Genomic DNA, 27,806 nt, shown 5'->3' with positions numbered 1-27,806 from the left:
AGTAGGTACAGACATTTTGTGGAAGGCCAGTGGCTGCTGGGAGAAAGTTATTTCTTTTTCCTTCCTCCTCTCCCTCTTTTCAGCTTAGAGGGCAAGGCGCTTCTCCTAGAAGCGGGCCACTGGCTGATGGAGGATATGACGCCATTGGGGTCAGTTGGTGGCTTGCTCTTCCCAGCTTGTGATGTCCACATCGGTTTTCTTAAGATATGCTTTCAGTGTGTCTTTATAGTGTTTCCTCTGACCACCATGGGATCTCTGATCATGGGTGATCTGAGAGTAGAGGACTTGTTTTGGGAGGCGAGAGTTTGGCATCCGCACGCAATGTCCAGCCCAGCGAAGCTGTTGCATGAGGATCATTGGTTCAATAATGGTGACACTGGCTTCAGCGAGGATGCTGGCATAGTGCGGCGATCTTGCCACTTGACACGAAGGATCTTCTGGAGGTATCGGTGGTGGTGTCTCCAGGTGGTCTTATACTTCTCACTTTGTCTAAAGAGGGTGTTTGTGATGGCCAGGCCATGTTGTATGCATTTGCTTAGGAGGAGGATGCTGTTGGAGTTAGGCTTTCCTGCTCCTTCTTTTCCAATAGTGCCATTCCAGAGATCTGACTCCCACCTGACTCTAGTGTTAAAATTTCCAAGGAGAATGATCTTGTCCTCCTTGGGAATGTTGGTCAAGACTCTATCACAATCTGTATAGAATTGTTCCTTGATACCCTCAATAGAATCAAGCGTTGGGGCATACGCACTGATGACAGCACAGCTCAAGACGAAGAGTCATAAGACATTTATTGATTCCTACAGGAAATTCTGTAAGCTGACTGACAAATTTATTCCTAATTGCAAAACCAATACCATGAATGCGCCTGTCCTCTGCAGATTTTCCTTTCCAGAAAAAGGTGTAGCCTTCACCTTCTTCTCTCAGTTGACCTTCATCTGGGCACTTTGTCTCACTGTGGGCAGCGATGTCGATGTTCTGTCTCACAAGTTTCCTGGTGACGTACATTATCTTTCTGTCTGTACATTATCTTTGTTATCCATAAGGGAGTGAACATTCCATGTAGCAAAAGTCACTGTCTTTTTGTAGCTTCAACCACAGGCAGAGTGATCCCACTGGATGCAGTAATCCAGTAAGGAGTGTATGAGACAGCCTAGGTTTAGGGCACCTTTTTTGCCGTCTCCTCATGCGGGGTGAGTAGAGGGGATCCTAAAGAGGACTGCTTAGTCGCGATAGTAGCTGCTGAATTGCACCCCTATCTAAGTCTAGGTACCAGATGACCATCTAACTACCACCGCCTACATGCAGATTTCTGGCTATGGACTGCCAAATTCACCAGTCCTGTCCCTGTCACCACTAGTTGGTCGCCGCAGGGCTTAGAAGGTTGGAAAGATGTTATTTCCCATGGTAGAAGCCTGCATGTGATTTCTTTTAATGTGAGGAAGCTGGTGCGTCTACAGCTACAACACGATCATGACAAGTTGGAGGTCTGGGGCCCAGTGGCAGGGAAAGTCTCTGGGATAACTGGAGATCTCCACTTGGTGCAGCCTTCATCCGCTTTCACAGCCATTGAGATCCAAGGACCCTCTTCCACCTGATTCACCATTGAGGACTTGGGGGACTATGCTTTGTCTGGGACCTCACCTCAGACCTGTTTGCTTTGGGAGACCCCTACCAGGAACTTGACGCTCCCGACAACTTAGCTCTGAGGTTCATTGGAACACGCAAGCCCCTTCACCACAACAAGAGAGCCAACGGTATACTAGGCACTATGTAAACAGATATAGAGATAAGATTGATTACTCTTTCAACCTCAGAGGAACTGTGATTATACTCTCTTCCCTCACATACTGAAAATAACATAGTGGACTATAATTCCTGAAGTAGTAAGTATATGACTCACTTTAGCCAATGGCATAACTGACACTAGTATCACCGCCATTTTGAATAATTGAGACTTTTCTTCAACTTTTAGTCTGTCTCTCATATTGGTCCATACATTTATATTCACTTAGATCACTTATCCTATCTCCTAGTGCCCTATGAGTTGAGACCCTCTGCCAAGTTTTCTCGTGGTGGTGGTTTGTTTTTTATGTAATTGGGAGGTGCTTAGATGTTGTCTTGGGAAGGGGGAGTCACTAGATATAGTCAGTCATATGACCCTCTCATCTAATTGCTGGCCATTTAACAGTTCATAAAGTTGTGTAACTTTGAGTTTCATTATCATTAGAAGGAAGGAAGAATTGATAAGCGAGATACATCAGTGGTTTAGCCAGTCCTGTTCATACCCCAGTGTCAAATTTCAAGTGCAAAATGGTGCGATTCAGTAGAGTACATTTGTTATTTATCTCTAAATATAAAAGTTTATCTTATTGGGCATGCGAGCATAAGGCTGAGTTTGGAGAATAATATGTATTTTTCTCCAGTGCTCATGATAGTTGGATTTCATAGTTGCTAATGGACACTAAGCAAAGTTCCCCCCGCCCCTCCAGTTCTTCTTGTTGTTTTTTCTTGCTTGAGTGAAGTGTAGAGCTTCAATAAATGAGCCTAAATGCACAGAATTCAGGCAGAGAGGTATAAATCGGATATTCTCAATACTTGATGTTAAGTGAACGCATACAGGCTGATTGAGTTACATTCTCTGCCAGATAAAATGCTTAGTGATTCTGTATTTGGGTCAGAGAGACTTAAACTTTCTTTAGCCTTTTTTTGGAAAGGGGAGGGTTGAGGATTGTACCTCTGCTTAAATTGAGCTGTTATATTTGTAGATAAACTTTGTCTTAAGAGTCTTAGACAAAGAAAAGGTTTAAGTAGTGTTGTTTTTTGCTGTGCTGGTGCAGCAGCTTTGTGTGGGGGAGAGAGGGACAAATTTAATCTAGTGTGTCTTGACGCAACATTTCTGGTTAAAAACATTGTTTAAAGCATCTGCATTTTGTTTCAAAGGCTGTTTGGTTGTATTTTAGTTTAAGAAGAAGAGTAAGGATGATCATTCCCTTATTGCTTAATCTACTGCTTTTAAGGATTAGAGCAATCAACAGAAAATCCATTTTGAGAATTATGGAGCTATTTCAGTGAAAGATGTTTTAGTTCAGTTTAGCCTGCTGAATATCCCTTGCTGGGAAGCATACGGAGTTGAGTGCATAACCTCATTCACAAGCGCATTTGAATATGGCTATGCCTCCATTTTGAGGCACGTTAATGACCCAAACATAATCAGGCAATAGGTGCCAGACAGGTGAAATAAATCCTTTGTGTAAAACTGAAGTGAGTGTCTCCTAGGAGATGAGTAGGAGGACAGGGATTTAAGTATTAATGAACTGCTACTCCCAAATATTTTTTAAGACACTAAGAATTCATGAAGTTTTAAAGAAAACTATATGGGAAATAAGACCTCATCTTACCAGAGACCTTTTTTTCAAACATGCTGCGTATGTATAATCATTCCTACCTTCCATCTCCACCCCACTTTCCTAGCTTGTGCTCACTATTTTAATTCAGCCAGACATCCCCAGATGCTTAAGAATTGTAGCTGTAAATACAATTTCCTGCTTTGAGACTTTTAAGATGCAGATGTATTTTTCAATGTGTCGTCCCTCTTGGCCTTGGAATGAACTTTGATAGTGTTTTTTCCTAGGTGTACCAGCTGGTGTACAATATTTAAACTACTTTATCTTCTAAAATACTTTTTAGATCTATAAAATGTACAACAGCAAAGCAGTGACACCATCTAGATACATCTGAGAGTGTACTTCTATAACATGCCTATCTTTAAAACTATGATTAGGAAAGAGAAGAGAACATAAACTGTAAAGCTGTTCAAGCACAGTGCGTGTCCATCGTAGCTTTTTCACTCAAGACTGTATCTTCTGTGAGAGGATGGTTCTTGTCAAATAGATTGTAGCAGGGACTTGGAAGTTTGGAGATCTGTATTCTACGCTTCTGACTCACGGGTGTCCTAGGCCAAGTCACCACCTCTCTGTGCCTCCATTTCCGCATCTATAAAACAAAATGGGGGGATAATGCTTACCCAGTTGTAGTAACTGTATTGAGATCTATAGATGTGATTTAAGAATATTTCCATGTCATTCTTCCTTCAGGTCATGCTGGAAATGGAAATTTCCCTTTTCTCTCTCTTGTTTCCCTGATGCAAGATGCTCCATTCCCTTTTGATTTTAGAAATACATTTGTGTGTGAGAAAGTTTCCTTAGTGTCACTTTGAGTCAGGATAAACTTGATTTAATCATTCAGTTCATGTCCTCTGTCACATTACCAGACTTCAAGAAGATATGTAATTAATCATTTACAGTGCAGACATCTTTCTCCATTCAGTTCCCAATGTAGCTTTGAGATACTAATAAATATTTGAGACTTTAAACAGAGTAACACTTACATGAACAGTAAATGGCCCATTCAATCTTAGTTATGTGCCAGGTTATTCATTGTTTTAAACCAGTTCCTTTTTGGATAAAACTAGTTTTGAAAGCATTTGTAGCTATTTAACTACCCCATCCTGTGGAGTGACCATCATAGTTAGCACTTACTCACTGCCTTGTGTTTCCAATATGCTATACAAACACTGACTACTTAATGCCCACAGTAGTTCTGTGAAGTATGTATTATCCCATTTAGACTGAACAATTTTAAGTTTTAAAACAATGGCGCTTTGTCTTTGTGTTCAGCACATGTGTCTGCAATGGCACCTTTGGTAGTGGAAAGCAGTATTGCTACTGGGTTATTCAGGGAAATGATGGTGGTGCCAACTCAAAAGGTCGGCATGACTGATAAGTCTCACGTCTTCCCTGATTGAGCATAAGAATGGCCACACTGGATCAGACCAATGGTCCACCTAGCCCACTATCCTGTTTTCCGACAGCAGCCGGTGCCAGATGCTTCAGAGGGAATGAACAGAACAGGGCAGTTTATCAAGCAGTCCACCCCATCATCCATGTTGACATCCTCATGTTGCCCTGCTGAGCAATTCAGTTACCCTCCTGTATACTGAAAGCTCTTATTTAGGCATCAGCCATAGCTGAGACTGTCAACCTTGTATGGAATCAGCAGCTAGGTTCTTGCTACTATTGTGGAATGGGGAAGTTATGTGCCTTGGATTGCTAGGCTCAGAATGAAGAGAGACATGTAGAGAGCAGCGAGATTAATTGCTGTATGCTTCTGGTTCTACCTTAAATGTTCATTCTTACCTGATATGGAGGTCAGACGTGATTTGGTACTGGAAGTGTAGATGGATTAGAGAAATCTGATCTTGAGAGGAGGCCAGTTTTATATCAATGGAAAGAAAGTGCCCCTTTTCACCAGGAGACTTCTTTCTAGTCATTAACTGAAATCTCAATATCTCTTTAACTGGTCATAGCCTATGGTTCCATGGTCATATTGGCTGGTGCTCTAATTGCCCTTTATCCTAAAACTCGGCCCTAAAAATTTGCAGGGTGGTGAGCTTAGGGAATTTCTTAACTTCTGAGTGCGTGATTTTTGCAACTTTAATGTTCTTTTAACATAGTTTGTGAATGTGTGTGCACGTGTACGCATAAACCAATTCATAGGTTTTCAAAGTAGCAAACTGAAAAAACAAATTCCATCATGTGGCATTGTATTGACACCCTGTCACGGGGTGCATGGCTGGCACCTCTTCTTCTGGGCCCAGTTGCCCTCCCGAATAAGTCCAGGGAGACTTCAGCTCTGTGCAACACCCATGTCTTTTATTCTTTAAGCATTTTCCCACCACTAGTGTCCAACTATATACAATCCTTACAGGTTTCTTGCCTACTTGCAGGCTGGGTCAGTAACCAGCTAGAGGCCTTCCACCTCCCTCTGTGACTGACCCCTCTCTCTGGCTGCCCCAGCTCCTTGTGGCTCTTTCCCAGCCTTTGTAGCTCCTGGCCTCTCAGGCTGGCAGGTGTTGCCAATTGCCAGGCTTTTCAGCCAGCTCCAATCTGGCCTTATCTGGAGCACTGTGTCCAGTTTTGGGCCCCACACTATGAGAAGGATGTGAAAAAATTGGAAAGCGTCTAGCGGAGGGCAACAAAAATGATTAGGGGGCTGGAGCACATGACTTATGAGGAGAGGCTGAGGGAACTGGGATTGTTTAGTCTGTGGAAGAGAAGAATGAGGGGGGATTTGATAGCTGCTTTCAACTACCTGAAAGGGGGTTCCAAAGAGGATGGATTTAGATGGTTCTCAGTGGTAGCAGATGATAGAACAAGGAGTAATGGTCTCAAGTTGCAGTGGGGGAGGTTTAGGTTGGATATTGTGAAAAAGTTTTTCACTAGGAGGGTGCTGGAATGTGTTACCTAGGGCGGTGGTGGAATCTCCTTCCTTGGAAGTTTTTAAGGTCAGGCTTGACAAAGCCCTGGCTGGGATGATTTAGTTGGGATTGGTCCTGCTTTGAGCAGGGGGTTGGACTAGATGACCTCCTGAGGTCCCTTCCAACCCTGATATTATATAATTCTATGAATCTATCCCCCTTGACTGGGGCTGGCGTGACAGTGGCTGATTAGGTGTGTCTGCACCAGCATCCTGCCACACACCTCCCCACTTAAGCCGCTTCCAGGCTTGGCTTTGCTCGGCCCCGCCTCCCTCTGCCTGGGAGGTTATTCCGGGGGAGCCCCTCATGCCCACCTGGGGGGTCCCCGGGCCCATCCTTGAGGGGTTCACCAATCCCTCACCCACAAAAGGCACACTGGGAAGAGGATGGGCTGCCCCACAAGTCTGCGGTGACCCAGAGGTCCTAACACCAGTCACAGCCTCAGGTGCGTCGTCCTGGCTGTTCCCTTTTCCTTTCTGACGGGGGACCAGGGCTGGGACAGACCTAGCCAGGGCTGGGGCAGACCTCGCCCAGGCTGCCGAGTGCCTCAAGTTCTGGTTCCCGACCCAGCGAAGTTCGGACCTCCCCGGGTGGGGGTCCCACCTTCAGGCCTTCCTTAGGCTCCTCCCCCTCTGCCCCTGGGGTCTCCTCCCCTGAGGATTCTAATTCAGGGTGCTCCTTTTGGTCCCCCTTCTACTCTTGTGCGGTCTCTTTTCTGACTATGTTGTCTAGGGTCTAGATCCCCTTCTCCCTGGGGCCATGGGCGGTCCCCCCCCTTGCTTTGGGTTACTTCCCCTCTTTCTCCCAGTGGGTCTCCTCCCCATGTCTTCCTTCCCTTTAGGGACGGGTTCCCAGTCCGTCGCCAGGACTATGAGGTAAGATAACCCCTCTAATACCCTCACCCGTTTCCAGGAGAACTTGCCCCAAACCTCTAGGGGCACCTGGGCCATGGGACAATACTCATTATCCATGTGGATGAATTTGAGTGTCATCCTCTCTCTGGGAATAAGCTAATGTGGCTTTATCTCCTTGGCTGAACGAGCAAGTGGGCGGAGGTCGTGTCTTCTAGTCCCCTCTGGGCTTTCTCCCCACCTGCATGGGAATGGTGGGCAAACCATGCCTCTTCTTCCACCCCCCAATCTCAGTCCAGCCACAGAACTCGGCTATGCCACATTCCATCACCGGGCAATCACGTTTTTTATGTCCCAGCTGCCCACAACACCAGCATACAAGCTGTCCTGGGCGACTAGGGGCACCCTTTGTCTCTTCTCTCCGTCTCTCCACGCTCTTCCCAAGGGGAGGGTTCTGTGGGTTTCTTCCCTCCCCCTGCATCCCAAGGTATCTGATTCGCCCTTGGAGAGAAGTCCGCTTCTGCATACTCCTCTGTCAGCTTGACTGCGGCCTCTACAGTGTCCGGCTGGTGTTGCCGGACCCAGGCTTGCATGCTCTCTGGGAGGCTCTGCACAAACTGTTCCAGTATCACCTGGTCCGTGATCTGCTCCACCGTTTGGGTGTTGGGCCGCAACCACGGTGTGGTCCAGTCTGTCAATTTCTGGGTGAAGGCCTGGGGCCCCATGCCTCCAGTCCACCTGGCTGACCGAAATTTCTGTTGATGCTTCTCGGACAAAAGCCCCACCTGGTCTAGGACGGCCGCCTTCATGGTGTCCTACTGCCTGGTTTGTGAATCAGTCAGGGCCATATATGCAGCCTGTGCCTCCCCAGCGAGATATGGGGCTAGCCGTAGGGCCCAGGTTGCCCTGTTCCATCCAGTGCCCACGGCCACTTGCTCAAAGTTACAGAAGAAGGCCTCGGGGTTGTCGGCAGGGTCCATTTTACAAAGGCCCAACCCCGTAGTGGGAGTGCCATCTCCCCACGAGGAACTCATCAGTTTCTGCAGGAGTTGTTGCCGCACCCCCGCCTGCTCCTTAATAAAGTCCTGCACAGTCTTCTGCTGCTCAGCCTGCCAGGCGCGTAGAGCCTGTCTCTCCATCTGGTGGGATTGCTGGAAGGCCTGCAGCGTCTTCTGCATCTCCTCCTGCTGCTGAGTCTGCCACTGCAGGGTTCCCTCCATCTCTGGGTCACCAAACTGTAGCTCTGGCACAAAAGGATCCTGGACAAGCCTCCACATGTCACGGGGTGCACGGCCAGCCCCTTTTTTTCTGGGCCTCATTGCCCTCCCGAATAAGTCCAGGGAGACTTCAGCTCTGTGCAACACCCATGTCTTTTATTCTTTAAGCATTTTCCCACCACTAGTGTCCAACTATATACAATCCTTACAGGTTTCTTGCCTACTGCAGGCTGGGTCAGTAACCAGCTAGAGGCCTTCCACCTCCCTCTGTGACGGACCCCTCTCTCTGCCTGCCCCAGCTCCTTCTGGCTCCTTCCCAGCCTTTGTAGCTCCTGGTCTCTCAGGCTGGCAGGTATTGCCAATCGCCAGGCAGACATAAGGCTTTTCAGCCAGCCCCAATCTATCCCCCTTGATTGGGGCTTGCGTGGCAGGGGCTGATTAGGTGTGTTTGCAGCAGAACCCTGCCACGCACCCACCTTGTTTGCCAGCAGGGTTGGAACCTGTAGATCTACCCACAGACTTCTGCCACTTTCCTTTGGGTTTGATTTATGTTTGAGGCTTGTGTAAAGACAGCATTTGAGTTAGAGATGTGGTGTTAGAGATGCAGAGGGGCATTGTTCTGCAATGTACATTGGCCAAACTGGACAATCTCTACACAAAAGAATATAAATGGACACAAATCAGACGTCAAAAATTATAACATTCAAAAACCAGTCAGAGAACACTTCAACCTCCTTGGTCACTCAATTTCAGACCTAAAAGTGGTGATTCTCCAAGAAAAAAACTTAAAAAACAGACTCCAACGAGAAACTGCAGAATTTGAATTAATTTGCAAACTGGACACCGTTAAATTAGGCTTGAATAAAGACTGGGAGTGGATGGGTCATTACACAAAGTAAAACTATTTCCCCATGCTAATTCACCCCCCCCCACCCTGTTACTGACACCTTCTTGTCAACTGTTTGAAGTGGGCTATCCTGATTCACTACAAAAGGTTTTTTTCTCCTGCTGATAATAGCCCACCTTAATGAATTGGTCTTGTTACAATTGGTATGGCAACACCCATTTTTTTCATGTTCTCTGTGTCTGTATATATCTTCCTACTGTATTTTCCACTCCATGCATCTGATGAATTGGGTTCTAGCCCATGAAAGCATATGCCCAAATAAATTTGTTAGTCTCTAAGGTGCCACAAATACTCCTCATTCTTTTTGCTGATACAGACTAACACGGCTACCACTCTGAAACCAGTATCCTACTAGCTATTCCCATTGCTGTGATTACATGGAGTAACAATATGGCCAGTACAATTGATCCCAGCATTATACAAGTCATTTTCTCAGTGCCAGGTCATTATGTGGAATGTCCTTTTTCTTTCTCCTTCAAATCCCCTTCTCACTTTTCCCCAAAGGGATTAATTGGCTTCTTTTTGCTGGATCAGCTGAGCTGAGTAGTTTCACCATCAGCAAACTCAGTGAGAAGCAAGAGCTGGAGTAGACAAAGAAAGAATTCTACTCAGAAGAGTGTAGCAATAGACTTCATTGTAGCTTTGAACAAAAATGTCCTTGAAATACCTTTTGGTAGGTTAACTGCTATGACTGGAGGAGCTAATAAACTGAAAGGTCTCCTCAATGATTCTTACAGACTAATGAACAAATTTGATTAAGATTTGGCAGCTTTTCCTAATGTTCCCTGTAACTAGCAGTTCTTTCCAGGCAGTGCTGTCCTCCATGTTTGAAAAGAGAGCAGCCTAGTAATTAAATGATGAACGAAGGCAAATGTACTGATGAGCGTGTTTGGTGGTTAATTAAATGAAAGAAAGAGAATGTACAACAAAAATGCCTGTCTAATGTCCCTTGAGGCCCTGCCAAACTCCCCCTTCCCCATCAAGTTTATAATGGGAAAGGAGACACCTGCACAAATGGTGTTTTCTTGGTTGGCCCTTTGTGGTCGAAATTGCTGCTGTACCTCACCAGCCTGGCATATATAAGAAGGTAACTAATGATGATCTACACAAATCACCTTCTAATTCATAAAGTAATAGTGACATCTCCCAATGTAGCTCCATCATCTTAAAATATCCAGGCTTTCATAGGTGGCATGATTTTTTTAAACTTCAGTGTTCTGTTAAGATTTTCTTTCCCTTAAGTTATTGTTAAGCTTTTAGAACCTTAACACCATTGTCTCAGAATTTTCATTCTGATTATGCCTTGGTTGGAGTGAGATTCATTTACAGTGTCCAATGCTTACTTCCATAGGTATGGATTATGCTGCTGTCTGCAAAAGAAAGGGGATTTCATTGCATTACTTTTGTACTCCAAAGGCAGTAAGAAGCTAATCAGGAATACATCTGAATAAGATTCAACTGGGTGACTCAGCCTGTGCCTCAGTAAACAGCTTCACGTTATATACATGGAATGTTCAAACATTATCATCAAACAAAAGGTTTGGTGTTGCTGCTGAATTAGCTGAAATAAGCAGCTGATATTACCTGAAGGCAATTGCTAATGGGTGGAGGGTCATCTTGGCATCTGCGGTACCACAGAGGCCAATAGGCAAGATAAAGATGCGTGTTTTTATGTAAGACCATTATAATTTTGTACAAATTTGAACTCATAAATAAAACTCTCTCCAGATCCAAGTTTCAAGGCAGAATAAATACCTGTAGAGACTTAGCCTCAAACAACTAATGGACAGAAATTTGCTGTTCAAATCCCAGAATTGCTGACAATAATTATTTCCTATTTTGCTGCTACAGTTAAGGTTGACAAACTAAGGGGAAAAATATAATGGTTTATTGAACTTCAGTAGAAGTTACTTGTGTGTATGGGCCAATTTAGATTAGTTACCAAAAATAATTGGGCGCTCAGACTATTAGAACGTGAGCTGGTCAGTGATTCTGGCCTCAGATGTACAATAAGAAATACCCCCATCAGTTTCAGTGCTAGTTTTTCTATGGAAAAATTTTTGTGTTTAGAAAAGAAACTGCAGCTCTGTAACTTTTAATGTAGTTTGGGGCTTGGGAAAAGGAGAAAAGCTGAATATAATGCAAGAAAAAAGCCCCCTGTAATTAGTATAGGGGGAAGAAAACATTAAGTATTATAGAGCAACACCAACTAGACAAAAGCAGGTAAGAAACTAAACATGCTTTTGGATGAGCAAAACCAGCTCTGCGAGTGTGTGTTTAAGGCTTTGCCTCTGTGAAATGGACAAGCCAGAAAATATGAAATGTACACCGCAATTCTTGGAAGACCTTGGGAAGGGATCTTTTAGTTGTTCAACTCATCACACATCTGTTCCAGTAGACTCTTACCATGGTAGTAAAACATGACAATCTGTTGCATAATTGATATTCTTTTTTAGAAATACCTTATGTTCTTATGTTTAGAAATACAAATGTGTCTCTGCATCTTACTCTCCAGATGACAAGGGAAACTGAGTAAACTTGTGAAGGGTTTTGTGGGCCACATGGTTCAGAGTTCAGATACCACAGAAAGTGCAACAGTAAATCGCTTCATAGTGTAGCAGACTCTGCTTACAGTTCTGATATTGTAAAACTGGTGACAGTGAAGCAGACGTTACTTTTTTTAATGTATCGCAGGGTGCAAATTGCAATTTTCTGTTCTAGTTGCTCCACTTTAGATCTTCAAGTGCTTTTCTATTTTGTGCCAAATTAAAAGATTTGGGAAGAAAAATATCATTAGGTTGCTATTTAAAGGGTTTTGCTGGGTGGGGGGGAGGGGATTTGTCTTTCACTGGTGTTTGGACAGTGTTTTCAGATACATTTTTTGGAAGTGGACAGGGACACATTTAATATAGCTATAGCCCTACTTCTTTGTGAGAGTCAGTAAATATAATTTTGATGCCTGGGAATTTAATGACATCTTTTCTTGGAAGAAGAACCGTGAAGAAAATTAGAAATTGTGGTCAAAATCCTGGCATCCCATGACTATGTAACCCATAAATTAAAGCTTTTTGTGCTTTGAAACATTCAATGCCGAAGCATGATACATCTAACAACTTCTGTACTAATACATTTCTGTACTATTTATTTTATGTCTAAACATAATTGCCACATCTCTACCTTTTTAACTTCTACTGCTATAACAGTCAAATAACTTTGGCTGCTGGGAATCTCCCTTATTCAGAGTGTAAAATTTGGATGTGAGGAACTGCCATATAGTGTGACATAAGAGGAACTAAAGTCAGAGAAAAGTACCACCAGTATCACCAGTGTGGATATAAAACAGGGACAGCATAAAAGTAGTTTTATATTTTGGGGCTTTATACTCTGGGCTGAAATTGGTCCAAGTAAATAAGCAACCTATATACCTAACAATTTTTAGGTACAACTTATTAAACAATGAGTTTTCCTATAGACCTTAAAGAGTTTTTCTACAGATGTTAATAATGGCTCATTGGGTCAGCTGTTAGTTTCTCTAGTTAAACCATTTGGGAAGTTCATGATCTCTGGAAAGGCTCATGAAAGGCATTCCATCTCCCAAGAGCCTTTCTAGAAGCAGCCGTCATATAACCTTAGCTGCTCTTTGTGCAGTATTTGTCTTTCAATGCAGTTATAGTGCCATTTTTAAAATAAATGAATTTAAAGGAAGTTTAAATATATATATAGGTGTCTTCTTTTTTTGGTCAGCAAAACCAGAAGAGATAAAACCGGTGGAGCTTGTGACGGGAAATGACATCACAGCACCTCCAAACAAAGAGCTTCCTCCAAGCCCTGAGAAGAAGACCAAGGTAGGTGTGCCGTTATGTCATGGCTTCTTTATACCCAGCTCTGTGGGTTTGGTTTCCCCTGCCTGCTTTACTCCCTGCTTCTTAAGCTGTGATGATACACTTCTGTTTTCTGAGCTAGTGGCTTCTGGGAAGTATTTCATTTGAACACCAAACAATGTAATTCAATTGTAAAGTTACAAACAAATTGGCTTTCAGTAAATCTAATTAACTGGATTTAACCCAACAAATTTATGCTCAACTTAAATGTAAAATAATTCATTGGGCAATGTCCATGGTGGGGAGAACAATAAATTTTCATAATGACATTTCAAGAATATTAATATTTTGATTCACTTGATAGTTTCATTATTATTAATGTATTTGTATTTCAGTAGCATACAGGGGTCCCCATCAGGACCTGGGGCCCTAGTCTGCTTGGCATTGTACAAACAGTTGGTCTCTACCTCAAAGAGATGGTAGCACTCAGCAGAGTCTGAACCAGAACTCTTACTGAAGTTTTGAACTCAAACAGTAATTTCTATATCCGTGAATGCCATGGTTTTACTCTCATTCACATTGTCACCTGACAAATCCAAAGGAATAGGCTTCAAACAACTAAGCTCCAGTTTTTATTAAGAGTTGATACCTAAGGCTGAATCCAGGTCACATTGAAGGGACTGGGAATTTGGTCATTGGTTTAGATTAGATTAGGATTTAGATCTTGCACTGCATTATATATGTATAATTAGACAGAAATGTCCCATTCATTGAGCATAGGACTAAATGTCAGGAACTCCAAATATTAATTGTAGCTCCACCACTGACTCCCTTTGGGGCCTTGATTGTCTCTGGGCCAAATTCTGGTCCCATCAAATTTAATAGCAAAACTCTTATTGACTTCAGAGGGCAAAATCCTGGTCCCAGTGTTGCTGTTCCCCATCTGTAAAACCGGTAATACATTACTTCCGGTCAATGTTATATGCCAGCTCTCAGCCTTTCTTTTGTTACGCTCAGAAGACAGGATGTTTAATGTTTTTGTTTCCTCTAAATAGCATTTTATGTTCCTTGCTGCTTAACATTTTTGTTTACAATGCGCTATTTTTTTCTTTTTGTCTATGTTTGTGTTTACATTGGATGTTGCTTTTTGAAAAATGTAAAGCCTTCAGCATCCACACCATCAGCAAAACCTGCAGCAACGAAAACCAAGCCACTGTCCACTACAAGCCCCAAGCGGCCAGCTTCTGCCACACCTGGCCAAAACAAAAAACCCACCAGCCCTACTGCAGGTCCTACTTCGGCCACTACTCCCAAACGCCCAGCCACCAGCACTACACGTCCCTCCACTTTAACTCCTAAAGACACTAAACCAAAGGTAAGAGAGAGTATTTCACTTGCACATTGAAGCTCCAAGGCTTGTAGACCAAAATCCAGGTAACTGTTTTATCTAACTAGCAACAGTCGATAGAAATCAATGGTAGTATAGTTCTAGAGACAACAATGGAATAATAAGATTAAAGCCTGAGCTTGCTATCAGATCTGCATGGTTACAAGATTCTGCCTCCATGGATCTGAGGAGGATATGTATTTTGGCACTGAGGGGTAGGAAGAGCAGAAGAGCATTGAAACTTGCCTCTGTGTTTTTATGAACTACTAAAAGGTGCTCAAGAAAATTCTTTATTTTTTTACATTTAAAACAAAAGCCTGTAACCTTCTTTGTTCTGCATTATACACTTCAGAGAACTGCTGAATTAATGTGATTGAATTGGGAACTTAATGTTCAACTCCACATTCTATAAAAAGAGCTACACCAAATAAGTCAACAAGAAAACTGGGAAACCAGTAGGTGAATAAGACCACTGGGATGTGGGAGGGGGAAAGGTTAAGAGTACTGGATAGCTACAGTCTAACAAGGCAAAGCAGAGACTATTACAATAACAACTGGGGTTAAGCTATGGTCGGGAAAAGTCATCTTAAATATGAATAAGGGACTGGAAGAAGCTGCCGAAACAGGTTGTAGAAATCTACCATCACTGGATGTCTTCAAGATACAGATTAATCACCCATTTTAGGTAATTGTGACACAAAGCAGGGGTATAGACTAGGTGACCGAATAGAGATGCTTCTACTCCTAAATAGCTCTGTGAAATCTTCTCCAATGTCTTCCCAAATAAACACCCTGAAGAATGGCCTACCAACACTCCCCTTGAGATAAGCAGCAGGAATAACCTCCCCACCCCACGCATACATACGCTAATGGTGTTTGCAGATTGAGTGCAATCCTTCCAATTCAATGTCACTTTATGTAACTTCAGTAGTGCCCAGATACCATGGTGATGGATGCCATTAGATATGACTTATTCATTGATCTGCTCAGTAAATGCTCACAGTAAATGGTCGTTCAAGCACCTGTAAACTCTAAAGCATCATATCCTAGAGCAAAAGAAGGATATAAGCACTCAATTTAGAGAACTGAAAGCCTGTCTTCAATGTGCCCCATGCTGATTGTGACCTGTAAGTGGGTTGTGCAGTGTGTATTTGGTATTTGTAGAACACCAGACTTTTAAGGAGACACTGACAAAATACAAATATTTTTTTTAAAGTTCTTGTTTGTAATTGCATCAGAGATTATTAAACTGGAGGAATTTGAAAATCTAATGGATTTCCTGCTCCTCACTCAGCTTGGAAAATAAAACCGTTTACTTTACCTCTCACTGCATCATCTCTAGATGTTTAAATTTACTCACCTATTACATCTAGGTGCTTACATTTACATCCAGTTTGAAGCAAGGCATTTTTGTTTATAACAACTTCATGTGTATATTCTCATGCAGTAGTACAGAAACTGCAGAGGAATGTTGAAATAAACTTCAGCTGTAAATCTTCACATTCATCAGTGTGTTTGTTAAGGGCTTAACTGTCAAATGCAGATCTAAAGGATTGTGTTTAGTGTCCCCTATACAGGTGGTTACAAAAGGGCAAATATATGTGTCTGTGTCTCTGTCTGAACAAAGCCAATGTATATTTTGATGGAAATACTGATTTTTTTGGGTAGGTAATCCCACTTTCACTTCCTCCTTCCATCGTTACTTTTCTAAATTTATCACTAATCACAAATGTTTAATGCTTTTTAAAATTGATTTTAGGTAAACCATAATATCGCAGAAATTCTGAGTTGTGACCAAATATTGTGTAACTCCTCTGCTTCCCCCTCCCCCCCCCCAAATAACCACTTATAAATTATTTCCAATTTCTGTTGATGTTGCAGTCAAATCATCCCATCTGCTGAGTTTTCCAGGAAGGAATGAACCACTCTCCATTTTCCTGATGGGTCAATTGTTCATAAATTGATCCTTCTATTGTGTTCCAGATGATCTGCCAAATGCCTTTTTAGCCTGGAAAGCATTTTGGCCTGTAATTAAATAGCTTCCTTTTCCAGGGGTTAGTGAGTGCCATGATGCTAGGGAACTAATGACTAAAAAAGAACAGTGGAGCTCAAAATAAATACTTTGTGTAAGTCTACAAATGGACTACTCCTGTCAGCTGAGGAATCTAATGGAGCTTCCCAGATAGTGAACAATGAATTTTAGGGTGCACCAACCTCCCTGTCTCATGTGTCCTTCACTAAGTATAGCCAGCCACAGGTTTTCATGTACTATAGGACATTTGTTTTAGAATTTTCTGTTACAGAACTTTTCTTAGCAGTGTCTAGCTTATGTATTTAAGAATCCAAACAGTTGTGCTTCAGCCATTTTTAAAAGGAATTTCAGTGCATTCCAAGTTCTCTTGCAGCTACATCTTGAGAGTACTGTTTGTAATTGGGCCATTGGTTTCAGTGTAGCCTTTTGTTACCAGGTAACAGATGCAAAGAGCCCAGACAAACGGACCTCACTTTCAAAGCCACTGTCTGCTACGACACCTCGAGCTGCTGTAAAGGGCAGCCCTGCCACGCCCAGGACAACTGCAGCATCTCCAGTTACAACAGCCTCCGGTCTGAGAAACACTGCTACTTCCCCACCCAAAAGGCCAACATGTAAGCATTGCCCTTTTGAGCTCAGGACGAGCACCCCTGCTTTCTAAACTGTTGCTAGCTTCTGTTGAAAAATGTTAGTATTTGGATTAACTGACAGAAATTTAGCCCTCTCTTGCAGCTCATAGTGCCCCTGACAGTTTGAACTGAGGCAATAATCAGCACATTCCATGCTTGCACTTCTCTGGCCCCATCAGTTTGTCACATTTAGGTTTCCATTAAATAAAATGGCTAGTTCTTCAGTTGCAAATAAAACTATCACATTTTTGGCCACAAATGGTGAGGACTGCTTGAGCTGTGATAAGTGTGAACTTGAAGTGTGATAGGTGTGTAGAGATGATGATAGGCAGATGTAGAGACATAGGGGACAGAAAATTTAAGTTTTATAAATTCAGAGTCTGAGACCGGAAGAGACCATTAGATGATCCATTCTGACCTCCTGTATATGTAGGCTTGGCAGAATTAGATTTTTATTTTTTTGTAACTTCAACAGATACTAACTTTTTCTTTTAAAGCATTTTTTATTTTTGTCTAGTTAAAATTTTCACAGTTGCAGGAAATTATGGGGTGGTCAGACAATAAGAGGGGGTCATGAAATTATTTAATGACAGTAGATCATAGAATATCAGGGTTGGAAGGGACCTCAGGAGGTCATCTAGTCCAACCCCCTGCTCAAAGCAGGACCAATCCCCAACTAAATCATCCCAGCCAGGGCTTTGTCTAGATGTTGAAGTTCAAAAAGTTAAAGCTTTTGTCAACATCACGTGTCAAAATGATCAAGTAAATACCCTTAAATCAAACTCTAAGTTCGCCAGCAGCATTTCTTTTATTTTACCTATCTGTAAATTTCTGTTATCAATGGAAATATTTTTTGTTGGTTTGTATGTGTATGATGAAATTGACATGTATCAATATTTACTGATAAGAATCTAATACTTCCAAGCCTGTGTATATCACAGGCCATCTAAATTTCACCCTGTTTACACTTTGCTCAATGAAGGGGTAACTTGTACTTGGCTAAAACCATATCTTCCAGAAGGACACCCACCCAGTGTTGATCTGAAGACATCAAAGAATGGGAAACCCCTCACTCCTCTTTGTAATTTGTTCCAATGGTTAATCACCCTCACTGTTAAAAAAATGTGCTTTATTTCTAATTGAATTTGTCTGGCTTCAGCTTCCATCCATTGCTGCTTCTGCCTTTCTTTGCTAGATTAAAGAGCCGTTTAGTATCTGGTATTTTCTCCCTGAGAAGGGACTGTAATCAAGTCAAATCTCAGTCTTCTTAATATGCTAAACAGGTTGAGCTCTTTAAGTCTCTCACTATAAGGCATTTTCTCCAGCCCTCAAATGATTTTTGTGGCTGTTTTCTGCACCCACTCCTCCAACTTTTTACCATTCAGAACTGAATGCAGCATTCCAGCGTCAGTCTCACCAGTGCCATATACAGTGGTAAAATCACCTTCCTACCCCTACTCACCACTCCCCTGCTTATACATCCAAGGATCACATTGGCCTTTTTTGCCACAGCATCACACTGGGAATATATTGGGTTACTTGTCCACTGTGACCTCTAAATCCTTCTCAGAACCCACAGTCCATCAGTCTGTAGGTATGGTCTTGTAGAAATAGCACTAGGCCTTGTGCCAGACCCCCATGGAACCCTAACAGAAACTCTCCCATTCAGTGATGATGATTCCTCGTTGACAGCTAATTTCTGAGACCTCAGTTAGCCACTTCTTAATTCATTGAATTTGTGTTTTATTGATTTTGTATTGTGCTCATTTTTTATCAGAATATCATGGGATACTAAGTCAAAAGCCTTATTTTAAGTCTGTTGCATCGATGCAGTTACTTTTATCAACCAAATTTGTAATCTCATCAAAGAATGAAATCAGGTTTGTTTGACAAGATCCATTTTCCATTAAAACATATTGACTGGAATTTAATCATATTCCAGTTTTTTAATTCTTTACCTATAGAGTCCTGTATGACCTTTTCCACTATTTTGCTTGAGATTGATGACAGGACTAACCCACCCTACAGTTACCCTGCCATCCTGCTGGCCCTCTTCAAAAGTTTCCATGGTACTCCAAGATTATTTAAAAATGGCCAGTGATCTTCTTAGGCAACTCTTTGGGACTCTTGGTTGTAAGTTATCCAGGCCAGTTGATTTAAAAATATTTATCCTTGGGAGATGTTATTTAACATCCTCCTTAGTTACTAATAGGCTGGAAAGTACTTCATTTTCCTGTGATGTGAGTACATTATCTTGCTTCTTTCCAAATATAGAACAGAAATATTTATTGAACACTTCTGCCTGTTCTGCATCGTTATTAACAATGTTACCATCTACATCTAGTAATGGGCCTACACCATTGCTAGTATTTATTTTGTTGCTGATCTATTAACAAAAACAAACAAACCAACCCACTTCCTTCTTATTGTGCTTAGTCCTGCCAGTCATGGAATTTTCCTGATGTCTTTAGTGTCCCTTATCAATTTTCTGCACTTCATAACTTCTAATTTATATTGATTGCTATATATTTCTTTTGGTTTTTTGGGCTTCTAATTGCTCACTTCAATTTGCCACAATCAGGATGGGCTGTCAGCCAAAGTTGTCCTCTATCTTGGTTGGGGAATTGTGGCTTTTTGGCCATCTAATTACCTTTTCTTAAAGAACTCCCAATTTTCATTTACCTTTTTTCTGTCTAAATTTTTCTTCCTAATCAGTTTGGCTCATAAATTTCCTCAGCTTTTGGAAATTAGCCTTTTTGAAGCACCAAGTGTATATATTACTGCTTGGGACTGTCTTTTGTTTGCCTACATTGAATGTAATCGGGTCATGATCACTGGTCCCTTGGTAACCACCAACTTCCAATCTCTTGAATAATTAATTTTTGTCCATCATAGTAAGGTTCAAAATAGTACCTTGTATTGGGTACAGTACCTTCATATGTCAGAAAATAATCTAGCAAAACTATCGTCAGGTTAGAGATGATGGCAAAGTTTAGAGATAAACAGGTTTGCCAAGGGATGCATTTTTGCTTTTGATATTGAATGAAGACAGTTGAGAGAAGGCCCCAAATTGATTTAAGAGAAGCAGAGAGGGGGAGTCATTAAAGGTGTCAATTGAATGTCACTAGCAAGCAATTGGTGAGAGATGTGGGAAAACCATTATATAAAAATGAATAAAAGTAAAAACAAAGCGACCCTTACCCACCATCCTGAGGCCTAACCATGTTATGACATTCTTTAGCCTCCCTGAGACTTTATGAGTTTGAGTCTCTCTCTGAAGGACATGAGTTGTACCATATCTTGTGAAATAAGATGCTGCTTTTGTAATGAGAGGGAGTTCACCCAGGCATAGGGAGCAGCTGATTTTATGAGAAACTTTGATGTTTCCCTCTAAATAGTAGGAAAGAGGCTAGCCCTAAAATGAGTGGCAGTCATCCTTTTTTGCATCTCACAAGTATGCATTGGGGATGCAGAAGAAGCTGATTTCTAAGAAGCAACGGAGAATGTCTGGCCACTCATGGAAGCTATGCCAGCATCCACAAAGGGTCGGTCTGTGTGTTGGCTTTCACTCCCAGTAACACCAATGAATCTGTTCACAATGAAAGCATGAAGAAAAGGTTGACTGTTTTTGTACTCTTTAGCTATCAAGACTGAAACAAAGCTTGCAGATGCCAGGAAGACCACTGTGAAGTCACCATCAGGTAATCTCCCTCAGTTCCTGCATCTAAATCCTTCTCTACTTCACTACAAAAATGTGTTCAATCAACATGTTACTGTGTATCTTTACAGTTGGGTATTTGTCTGCTTGATTTGATTGATATTTACTCAAACTTCCCTTTCTGTTATGATTATTGCAGCAGACCTGAGCCGCCCAAAGAGTGCTCCTGCAAACTCTGTGAAGAACAGCGCCACTACCCCCACTACAACAACCCCAGGTACTCCTGTCTCACCTGGAGTTGCCACCAGCCGCCCCAAACCCAAGCCAGCTGCAGCCAGACCCACCACAGCATCGAGTACAACTCCAGAAGCTAAAAAACCATCAACAGTTAAAGCTCCACTTAAAACCAGCACTGTTCCCAAGCCACCTCGCCCAACCAGCAGTGTTTCTGCCTCTGACCTGAAGAACATACGATCCAAAATCGGATCAACAGATAACATTAAACACCAACCTGGTGGAGGAAGGGTAAGTCTCCTCAGTCAGCTTTTAGGACTACTCACATGCATTTAAGAGCTATTGGTAGTTCTCACTGCTTTCAGTCACTCTATGCTCACTGGCTTTCCTATATTCAGACTCTGCAGAGCTCCTTTTAGGTTCCCCATGTGCACAAGGCAGCACCATTAGCATATAGAGGAAATACACTTTGAAAGGTTTCATGGAAGTATTTGGAATATGAACAAAATTTCACAACTCTTTGATACGGAGAAACAGAGCCACACTCCTGATCTGAAGACTAGCTTGTGTGAAAGCTCAGAACTCATTTATTTTCAGAGTATCTGTTTGAGAAGAGGATTTGGGACTGCTAAAATTGTACACCAGGTAGAGTAATGTGCCACTACGTGGGAGATCTGGATTCAGGAGCAAGTCTTAGGACACACTGTCTCTGTTGACATGAGCAATGTGCTGTACGGGTTAGGCTTGAAGCAGAGGTGGATAGGGCAGCATGTGCTGTTCTCAGGACACCCTCTGGTGGCCACAGACAGATAACTAAGGAAGAGGGAGATGGATTGAGAGAACTGCTATGGGAAAAAGTAGATGCCGAGGTTGAAGGAGGGGGTAGGACATACCTTGAGGCCCTCATTTAATACAGAGGTGCTAATTAATTTTCTCCCTGTGATTCTCTGAATGAGAAAAGCCTTGGAATATTTCTATGGAGTTCCTTATAAGGGTCAGACATTAGACTGATTAATGTGTATTGATTTTTAATCAGAGGGCAATCATTAACATTTCCAACCTATACATCTTGTAAATGCAGAAACATGAAACTATTATCAGACATCATATAACAGATACTCCCAAACTTTGTGTGACCAAGTATTGAATTAGCAACTTGCCTTTAGTCCGAGGGCTTTACTTTGTGTAAAATGGAGCAAATTGCAGCACCCTTGCTTTTAATACAGAGGAGTGGTCTCCTGAAACTGATTTTCCATTCTGATCTCTGTAACCAAGGTGAAGCACTTTTTGATGGGAACCCTAGTCTCTGAAAGGCACACTAATCATAAGGGCAGTCATGAGCTGCATTGTAGTATACCATAAACCACATCACCGAAGGTACCACCGAACTGTTAAAAGTCCGGCATGTTATAACTGTAGATGGTCATGACCCCTCAGAGCCAAGGAGCCCAAAGAGTGCTTCCATGAGTATGTGTTGGGGTGCATAAAAAGCAGATATCTAAGTAATGACCGAGAATGTCTGCCCATTTAGGGAAAGCTGTGCCAGCGTTCACAAAGGGAGAAGCTTCCAAACAGGGTAAACCAAACCTGGCTGGAGGACCTGGAAGTGAGAACCAAGGGAGGAGTGCTCACAAATTGAATGCAAGTTGAGACTAGATTGGAGGTTGACTAACACCATTAAGGTCCTTCAGAAATCTGGTCAAAAGCATTCCAGAAGCGTGGAAAGCTTTCTGGCTAGACTTCAGGGCTGTCTGTTAAAGGGACATTGTACAATGTATTCCCTTGTTTGTACTCCCTTATTTTGTTGGATCATTTCCATTTCATAATAGCAGTAGGTTAGAGTGTATGTTAACATAGACTGTCTGTCAAAGAGAATCATTGTATTTCTTGCAGGGCTTTTAAAGTCTTCAAAGTTATTCTTCTTTTGGGAGTGTCCTAATAAACAGAGAAGTGTTGCCTGTGTTACTGCTGTATTATTAATTGGTTCAGCAGGGTACAGAGCTGCTGCAGAAGCCCTGGTCTTAAAAAATTCAGCTTTGAGTACACTTGCCTGTTGCGGTGAGCATTGGTTAACAAGTAAGAAATCAGCGGGAAAATGGGCCTCTCAGGCTGACACTGAATTTTTCCAAACCTGCACATTCTCATGTTGAACTAACTGCAACTTTTTGCCTTTGCACCAATCTTGATTGATTAAATCTTAATACACAGGATCAGGTAACGTTTCTTCATCGCTGTACGCAGCATAATGTATAGCATGAGCCACGGTAGGGTGGTGAGGGAGATGAGTAATGGGAATACAGGGCAGACCCATCCAGCGGAACGCTTAGTAGGGTTTCAGAGGTGGGAGGAAGTCTCCAGGTAGACCTGTGGAGCAAAAATACTGTAGGACAGAACCTGGCACAACTGTTCAGTTATTATGAGGCCGGGCATAATTCTTCCACAGAGCCGTGGCCACCTACCCCACTAGGAAGCGCTAAAATTCTGATGCATGAAGGGATCTTTCAAGAGATTCGCTTGTCTGAGTGAGACCGTGCCTTCTGCTTTACCAGTTCTAGATTTGAGATTCCACCTTGTCTCACCATTTTAACATGTTGATTTATAAAAAGTTCTCCCTGGCTTGTCCAGTCCACTGAATCTATCTTGGTTGTTGATTGGAATTCCATCATTTCCTCCCATCATTTACTTTGATTCTCATGGTTAAAATCATCCTCCATTTGTCTCCATCTAGGCTAAAGTAGAGAAAAAACCAGAATCAGCCGGTGCTGCGCGAAAGTCTGAACCCAATGCAGTCTCTAAAATGGCTACTACTAAAACAACTGTAACAAAAGAGGGTGCACAAAAGCAGCCCAATGGGAAAGTGAGTTTTGTTTCAGTCTTTTATCCCTGAAAGATGAAAGGGAAACTTTTTTCCATTTGAGTCACTTTCCCTTCTATTTAGCTTTTATGCTTTCTCTTGTCAGTGTCACTGTTCCCCTCCCTTCCCCACGTGCACCTTTTCCACATCTTTCCTGTATGTCCTGTGACACTGCCAGTAAAATACAGTCAGAAGTATTCCTGCTGACTTCACATATAGTTTTTTTCAAGGCCTGACTTACACATTGCTTCAGTGGTGTGCTCTGCCTTCACTTTTAGATGGGCTGGTCTTCTGTGAGGAAAACCTCCCTTCTCTATGGATGCATCTATGGATGCTGGGATTAGGAAGCGGGATCAATGGTCCTGGCACTTTCAAACAAAAAAGTATGGAGAACTGGTGACTTAATGTTCTCCCTGTAACTTTCTGGACCTAGTTTCAAGAATACTGTTCTCTAACCCCTCACAGCTGGTGGTTACCAGTTGTTGGCTTCCTACCCTGAAGTTCTGTCATGAAGTCTTATCCCAGATCTGAGCTATGTGGGGGAAAGGAGTAGAGAAGAGGAGGGCTGGCAGTGAAAGTTTAACTTGTGAGCTGGTGCTATCTCCTGAGATACCATCAGGTAGACCTTATATATGTATAGGATGGTATTGGTCTTGCTCTTAAATGTTTTGCTCCTCTGAATTAGAGCCAGCAAGCTGGTAAATTTCCATGGCAGGGTAAATGTGAGGGTCCTTGTTGCACTTAATCCAATCTACCTAAATTGGCAAGTATCATTTGAAAAATCCATGTTGGTGGTTCTAGCTACAGGTGATAACTTCAGTGTACAAAACCAAACTACTGTAGGAGGTAAAGCTTCCACCCCGTATTTAATTTATCTTCTTGTACCATGCGTGTTTCTGAACATGCTATACCGTAAGTAACCTCTAGGACTGAACTCAGGGGCTTGTCATAACTGATTTTATTTATTTATTTATTTTTTAAAGAGTAGAGTTGTAGCTTTCACTTAACTTTTGAGGGTTCATAGCCTTAGGCTTTTTTGTGTGTTTAATGGGTCTGGAACTGTTTGTTAGATACATTGTTTCTCCCGTATCTGGCTGGCATCAGACCTGCTGCCAATTAAGTTAAATTGGTGGTTTGACGACCTTCCATGTAGTTACTGCTTTCAGGATTAGGCTATACTGCTGAGAGGTTTTCAGATGCATTGCCTAGGATTTGAGTCGTTCCCAGGCAAACTGGAACAGTTTAAAACTGCAGAGACTAACCAGTGAGTGGGTCGTCGGAGGCAGTGACTTGGATCAACGAGATGAAAGTGTGAGAATGAAGGGATGGAGATAGCCATGTTTGTTCTCACTGCTGGAATGCATGGCTGAACATGCGCTAAGGAAGCTAGCATACAGAGTCTTCTTGGCAGCCAGGCGCTCTTGTACTGCTTGTCTGTACAATATGCTAAGAAAGTGTTGTCCTCCACAATAGCACTTGAGCTGTCACCACTGCCACTGTCTGCTTAGCTGTACTCTGCCTCTCCTTGTTTGTTCACTCTTTTTCTCTCTGTCTTTCAAGTTCTTTCACATGTAATGCTGAAGTTGGGTTGAAGTTTAACACAGCTCTTTGTTTATCTACCATGTTACAGCATCACTCCAGCCTGCCGTATGACCGTTCTAACCAGTCCTCTTCCCTTGTGTTGTTTTTCCATTCTGTAACACTCTAGGTCCAGATAGTCTCCAAAAAAGCGAACTACAGCCATGTTCAGTCCAAGTGTGGTTCCAAGGACAATATTAAGCATGTCCCTGGAGGTGGGAATGTAAGTATGGACTCTGGACAAGCTGTCTTTCTACTAACTTCTTGTTCTGCTTTTTTATGTAGACTTTTGAGAATATTCTGTTTCAGGCGGATGAGCACGGCAGAATTAAGATTTCTGGGAGATGTGTAGGTAGACTTTTTCCTGAGCTGTAGTAGGTTAAATGTGTGAGCGTATGTTACATTTCACAGCCGTGCATTCGATCCATTTCCCAGTGACCTAAAGCAAGGAGGATTTTGCATCAGGAGAAGGACTTTGAAACACTTCTGGGGATGTAAGATTCCAATCTTTGTTTAGTTACTAACTTAAGAGCGACTTCTAACATTCAAGGCTACTGGTTTCACTGGAAATAGGGAGGTGAGCTTGCTGAGGTGTTGCGAGCTAATACTGTGATGGTTGTATACGCACTTTGAGTACACACTGTGGATTTCAGATGGAGATAGTATTGCTAGGTACCTAGAGCTGAGTGATCGGAGCAATGCCAAATACCCATCTGGATGCTGAAAAAAACATGCGCTTTAAAGACGTCCTGTGTTGACCTGACAGGTCACCTGTTTCCCAGTGGACACAGCCTGCATTACCTTTAAAAATATCTATCTATCTATCTATCTGTGCCAGAGTTTGTTTACTTTCTAAGTAGTGATAGTTTCTGGGAATGCAGAGTGTGGATGCTCGTAGCAATAGCAACTTTGCCACTGTTTTAAATAAGGAGGGTGACTAGGTGGAAGAGTCTGTTTCTTGCTGCTGCTAATTTTCCATTGTCCCTGTGCCCAACACACTGACAGCTATCGCTGTTGAAGTTCAGAATCCCTGTACTGAGTGGGGTGTCACCTATAGTGATGTCCTGGCTTTCCCTTCTCCATTCCACTGACTCTATGCCAGGGGTGGCCAACCTGAGTCAGAGAAGGAGCCAGACTTTACCAATGTACATTGCCAAAGAGCCACAGTAATACGTCAGCAGCCCCCCATCATCTCCCCACCCCACTAGCAGTGCCTCCCACCCACGGGCAGCCCTGCCGATCAGCGCCTCCCCCTCCTTCCCGATCAGCTGTTTTGTGGCTTGCAGGAAGCTCTGAGGGGAAGGGGGGGAGGAGCGAGGGCACAGCAGGCTCAGGGGAGGGGGCAGGAAAGGGTGGAGTGGGGGCAGGGCCCGTGGCAGAGCCAGGAGTTGAGCAGTGAGCGCCCCCCGGCACACTGGCAAGTTGGCGCCTGTAGCTCCAGCCCCGGAGTCGGTGCCTAGACAAGGAGCCACATATTAACTTCGGAAGAGCCGCATGTGGCTCCGGAGCCCCAGGTTGGCCACCCCTGCTCTATGCAGTTGTGGGATTAAAAACTTATTAATGCAATGCTGTTTAAAAAAGCTAAAGTTAAATCCCTTCAGGGTCTCTTCCAGGATGGAGTGGGGAGGAAACCTGCATTCTTGGCCTGCAAATAGTCAACCGTTAGAGGCAAACGTAGTGCTTGGCCATGGACTCAGTGCATTGTCACCTGTTTGAGCATTTGCCACTCGCTGGACTTGGAGGCTGTAAATGCTGCCTCGAATATTGCTTGTGGGGCAGGTCATGCGCTGTTAGCACCTTCTTGAGAAATATGCCTGTGCATGGTTATGCATCAACTCTTGCATTCAAATTCTTTCATAAGTTACTGCAAGAGGATCCTGAAGACCTTCGTTGTGGGTTTTATTAAAAAAAGCTTGTTAAATCAAGGGCTAGTCATCCTTTTCACAGGTGGAGAACAACCTTTTCTCCGGGTGTAGGAAGAGCACAGCTACAGGTGTAATTTTCATTTAATCAGGCTTTTGTTCTCTTCAAGATTTATAACTGCCGAGACATTTTATATTTGTGCTGGGGTTGTCTCACATTTCACTTTGCCAGTGCTTGGCATCCATAGGGTTCTTTCATCTGTACTGCTAAAGAGCAGCTGTTATGCACCCAAAGGGGCTTTATTTTATAAACCACTCCTTTTCTGTTGAGTGGTGTTTTGTATAGTATATTTCTGGCTGGGCCTCATGTACTTTTTCCTCCTCTGTTATCAACAGACATGTTACAGAATAAAACCTTGGGTTGCGGGGAATGTTTTTCACTTTATATTAAAAATCCCAT

At 42.7% G+C, this 27,806-nt stretch overlaps 1 protein-coding gene across 9 annotated transcripts in view; it reads left to right on the top strand.

Annotated features, from left to right (window-relative positions):
- Window positions 1–27,806, top strand: part of MAP4 (microtubule associated protein 4) — a 276,281-nt gene that overhangs the window by 231,135 nt on the left and 17,340 nt on the right. For 6 of the 9 annotated variants that reach the window (XM_073329155.2, XM_073329157.2, XM_073329156.2 and 3 more), the window contains 7 exons: window positions 13,036–13,136; window positions 14,275–14,487; window positions 16,968–17,145; window positions 20,802–20,861; window positions 21,018–21,343; window positions 23,781–23,909; window positions 25,615–25,707. In XM_073329155.2, the coding sequence (XP_073185256.2) occupies window positions 13,036–13,136; window positions 14,275–14,487; window positions 16,968–17,145; window positions 20,802–20,861; window positions 21,018–21,343; window positions 23,781–23,909; window positions 25,615–25,707 (1,100 nt within the window). The remainder of the gene's footprint in view (window positions 1–13,035; window positions 13,137–14,274; window positions 14,488–16,967; window positions 17,146–20,801; window positions 20,862–21,017; window positions 21,344–23,780; window positions 23,910–25,614; window positions 25,708–27,806) is intronic. The other 3 variants (XM_073329161.2, XM_073329159.2, XM_073329162.2) reach the window with 2 other exon arrangements.

The sequence above is a fragment of the Lepidochelys kempii genome, chromosome 2 (genome assembly GCF_965140285.1).
Source record: "Lepidochelys kempii isolate rLepKem1 chromosome 2, rLepKem1.hap1, whole genome shotgun sequence".
NCBI classification, from domain to species: Eukaryota; Metazoa; Chordata; order Testudines; family Cheloniidae; genus Lepidochelys; species Lepidochelys kempii.
Note: the sequence above shows the minus strand (reverse complement) of the source record. Positions and strands in the feature narration are given on the sequence as shown.